General features: G+C 45.2%; 1 protein-coding gene across 1 annotated transcript in view; it reads left to right on the forward strand.

Moving 5' to 3' along the window:
* Positions 1 to 5,000, forward strand: part of LOC308156916 (neural-cadherin) — a gene marked incomplete at both ends in the record, with an annotated part of 211,415 nt that overhangs the window by 109,474 nt on the left and 96,941 nt on the right. Inside the window, one exon of the mRNA XM_080530369.1 lies at positions 439 to 581. Within this exon, the coding sequence (XP_080386495.1) occupies positions 439 to 581 (143 nt within the window). The remainder of the gene's footprint in view (positions 1 to 438; positions 582 to 5,000) is intronic.

Consider the following 5,000-nt stretch of genomic DNA (forward strand, 5'->3'; position numbering starts at 1 on the left):
CAATCACAGCATAGCTACACCTGTTTAGGATGTTGGCCACTTAAACATGTCGTGATCTCCGTTCTGCTTACGACTATAATAACGCACACAATGTTCATTGTGGAAATGACTAGCGACGTGTCTGTGTGTGTGTGTGTGTGTGTTATATCACCTCCACCATCCATGAATGTGACTCATTCGCACGTCAAGCCAGCCACTTTGTGTAACTGTACTTCCCCAGTGTGTGCCTGCCAACAGCTGCTCTTCACACACACACACACACACACACACACACACACACACGCACACATATAATAATAACACACATTCATAAACGTCTTACAGTGATTAGAATGTGACAACTCTGCAGCCTGTTCTGCGCTCATTTTCGCTCTCACGCTCTTCGCCGGCACCTGGGAAGGAGAGATGTTCATTCTGGGATGTCTATTCTTCCAACAGCTATCGTACCTTCGTCTCCGAGGACGCGGGGCCCAACACTCTCGTCGCCACGGTGCTGGCGAAGGACCCTGACGGCGATGGCATCACTTATAAAATCACCACAGGGAACGACGAGGGGAACTTTGTCATCGACAGCCAGAAAGGTGAGATGTTTTTTTTCTTCTCCTCTACTTCAGTCATACTTTTGAAAACTTGTAGAGAAGGTAGAAATTCATTGTGCCCTCCATACTCTTCTCCTTCTCAAAACACATTGGAGGAGGTTTGAGTTGAGGAAGGTCAGATCTTCTATGTTTGGAGACGGAAATGGCAGAGAGAAAGGCCACAGGGAATACCAAACATCCTTTTGCTCTACTTCCACCTCGTACACTTTAGAAAACACATTGCCAGAATGCACCGTGATGAGTTCTGTGTATTTTTTATTGCAGTTGTTTTTTTTTTGTCATCACAAATCTCATCAAAGCTTTACCTCCGATGTCTTCAAGCCCGCTGAGTCCTTTACTTTTCAAGCCCAATCAAGGAAGCAATTTGAAATGGAAATAAGAAAACTAATTCCATAGCGCTTTTCAACCTTTTTAAAATTGCACCATCAAATCTGCATATCACATAAAAGCGGTAACACGATGACTTTCACAAATTCAATTACTCTGGAAACTTCAAGGTGCAATTTCCCTTCTCTTCATATCCAATGACATTAACTGTCAGCAAGTAACTGAGCAATCTCTCAACCATACAGAGAAATAAAAACCCACATAAGTCTGATTGGTACACAAAATGGTTGTCCACATTTCTTAAATCGTTTTAAAAATGCTTTTTACGCACATCTACTGTTCACACGTCATGAGTGACATTTTCTCTCGCCTCCAGCGTGTGTTTATGCATAACTCGTATTGATTTGAGAGTGTTATCATGCATAACCACAGAGCTGTGACGCTTCAGACCATTACTGACTATCATAAGGAGCATCAGTAGAAAACATCCAGCTGCTGATAGGGATTTAACACTAGAACAGCCGTGCCTATTTTACCTACTAGTAGAGCCGCCTTGGCCTCTACATTTTTAGAATGTAAATCTGCTATTTACACACAGAGATCACTAGAGCGCACTTCTATTTTTAACCTGCCTCCTACGTAGAAAAAAAGCTAAATAGCTTTATACTAACTTATCCTGATTTTTTAGATTTAAGGATACTGGGTGGTAGAACTCACATATCTAAGAAAAGGAGGCTCCTGAAATGTGATCGAGTGCAAAGATATAAAAAACATTTTACTCACAGGGGTCACTGTGACCCCATCACGGATCTTCTAGACTATTATTGGATACGTGTCCTCCATTCTGTCTATGGAGCTCTGTTTGGGTTCGCTAGACAGGTTGAATCCTGCTATCACTTTCATAAGTATGGTTCTGTTTGGACCAAAAGTTCAGTTTCAGTCCTGTTCTAATTACAGTCTCTTAGTGGGTTCAAATCATGTGTGCTTCATGTCCACTTAGATCTAAAGATGGGGGGAATAGAGATGGATGGATGGATGCACTCATATACTTCACATGAGTTCTCTCTCTCTCTCTCCCCCTCTCTCTCTCTCTCTCTCTCTCTCTCTCTCTCTCTCTCTCTCTCTCTCTCTCTCTCTCTCTCTCTCTCTCAGATCAAAGCCCTTTTATTACTCCTTCTCCACCAAAATCTCTTTTACTTTCCTGAAATGTCCTCAATCATTCAAACTATTGTGTCTCTCTCCGTAAAGGATAGATAGGCCTATTCCTCCACCATGTTAATTTGACTGTAACTCACAAAATAATATGTTCCCGGAGTAGATTTAGTACCATTTTAAGAATTCAGACAGCAAAGTCAATAAGATGATCACCCTCTATGTATTAAAGACATAAATACAGAGCGCCCATTCGTAGAATGAAGGAAGTATTCACCAGGAAAATGTTTACACAGATAAACAGGTAAATCATTTCTACTGCCATACTGACCCACCAATTATTCTTATTTCGTGTACTGCAGGTTTTTAGTTGTGTGTGTGTGTGTGTGTGTGTGTGTGTGTGTGTGTGTGTGTGTGTGTGTGTGTGTGTGTGTGTGTGTGTGTGTGGGGTTGTTCTGTGAAAGGATTCGTGATTGAAGAAATTGAAGACATCCTAATTTATGTGCAGGCTGATTGTGGAATACATGAATAAATGAAGCTCATTGGTTTAGGAGGTTTGTCATCTCCTCATCCCGCAGCGGATGGCGTTTTGTCCGATTTTACTCCGCTTGTGATCTGAGGTTTATATAATCCCCCTCCCCTCTCCCCCCCTCCCCCCTCTGCCCCATACCACTCCCCTTCTCCCTTGCGGTGAACATAGACCTCGCTCCCTCTCTCCCCTCTTTCTCTCTCTCTCTCCCCCGCTCCCTCTCTCATGGCTATATCCCATGGTTTTATGCTGATAAGAGGTGGCGTTGAGAGAGGCCATTGGCAGGCCCCTTCCTCCTCTCCGTCATCGGAGAGACATGTGCTTTGCGACCCCTGGAGAAACATCTTGTCCATCTTTGATGTGCAGTGATATGTGCTGGCCAGGCTCACAGACTCTGTTGTCACTAGGGTGACCGAGGGCTGTGACTCACCCAGCAAGTCCTGGCAGACCTGGCCCAGACAGACACACACACACGCGCACACGCACATACGCACACGTACACACGTCCGAACAGATGCACCGTACACACACACACACACACACACACACACACACACACAAACACACACACAAACACATACACATCCACCCACCCACGCACACACTCACACAGATGCACCGTACACACACACACACACACACACACACACACACGCACACAAACACACACACATCCACCCACCCACGCACACACTCACACACACACACACACACACACACACACACACACCACTCCTATAATCCACATACTAAAGAGCCACATATCTTTGAGATTGAAAGAGACACACACTGTATGCTTTGCTCTTTGAATGTCCTAAAACCTTTTTCTTGACCCATTTTCAAACACTTACTAACCTCTTTCTGATAAAGCTTTTAAGCCCTATCTTGATGTGTGGGTGGGTGTGTATGCATGCGTGCATATGGGTGTGTGTGTGTCAGACACACAACCCTAACCCTAAGTAGACAAGAATACAATTATTTGGCTTTGGTTCCTCAACATAGACATCACCGCATTCATATTCAAAAAGTGCGACAATAATAAGTAACCTAGCAAGTAAAGTAAGTTACCCTTCATTGGTAAAGTAATAAAGTGGTGGGTTTGCAGTGGTTCAATACTGCAAAAAATGCTGTACAAGATGCGATGATATGAAATGCAATATAATACAATACGGTAGGGTAGTAAGTTAGTCCAATGGCAATACCATACAATAAAATAATCCAGTAGTGTGCAGTAGATATAATACTGTAATATGTTCATGTTTATAGTGTGCTGGTTAGGGGGTGGCAGACTTTTGTATTCTTACAGGGAGTTTCTCCAGTAGCCTGATTGCTTGGGGGAAATAGCTGTTTGTCAGCCTCTGGGTTTTAGCCCCGAGGCTTCAGTACCGTTTCCCCGACAGCAATAGCTCAAACGGTTTCTAATTAGGGTGGCTGGGATCCTTAATAATTCTTTCTGACACACCAGTCCTTGATGGTGTCCTGGACGGAGGGAAGCTCACATCCGTTGATCTCCTCAGCTGTCCTCACTACCCTTTGCGGCGCTTTGAGGTTTTGGGCCGTGCAGTTCCCGTACCAGGCAGTGATGCAACCTGTCAGGATGCTCTCAGTAGTGCCTCTGAAGAAGGCCCCCAGTATCTTAGGCCCTAAGCCGTAAACCTTTTCAGCCGCCTGAGATGGAAGAGGCGACGTTGTGCTTTTTTCACCACCTGGCTGGTGTGTACATCCCAGGTGAGGTCGTTGGTGATGTGAACCCCCAGGAACTTGATGCTGTTGACCCTCTCTACAGCAGACCCGTTGATGGTAATGGGGTAATCTTGTGCCTGCTTCTTTTTCCTGAAGTCCACCACCAGCTCCTTGGTCTTGTCAGCGTTGAGAGCGAGGTTATTGACCTGGCTGTACTGAGCCCGACGGTCGACCTCACTCCTGTAGGCCGTCTCGTCGCCATTGGTGATCAGGCCAATCACTGTTGTGTCATCGGCGAGCTTCATCACCGCGATGGAGCTGTGATTGGCCACACAGTCGTGGGTGTACAGGGAGTAGAGGAGGGGGCTTAGGACACAGCCTCGGGGGGCACCTGTGCTGATGGTCAGTAGGGCGGAGGTCTTAGAGCCCATCTTCACCACTTGTATATGGTCTGACAGGAAGTACAGGACATATTTGCATAGGCTGGGGTCAATGCCTAGGTCCCTGAGCTTGCTGTTGATAATTCTCAAGTCACGCAAAAAGCTTCTTTAAAAAAATAAATGTGTGTGTGTGTGATTTTATGTGCATGTGTGCCACTCTGTGAGTCTCCGTATGTCTGCCTATATGTCGGCCTTTATGCACCTCATGTGGTACGCTGTAAATGTGCATAATCACTTGTACAGCCCTGTCTTGTGTTGTTGGGAGTATGT

This window comes from Nansenia antarctica, assembly GCF_963989245.1.
Source record: "Nansenia antarctica genome assembly, chromosome: 4".
NCBI classification, from domain to species: Eukaryota; Metazoa; Chordata; class Actinopteri; order Argentiniformes; family Microstomatidae; genus Nansenia; species Nansenia antarctica.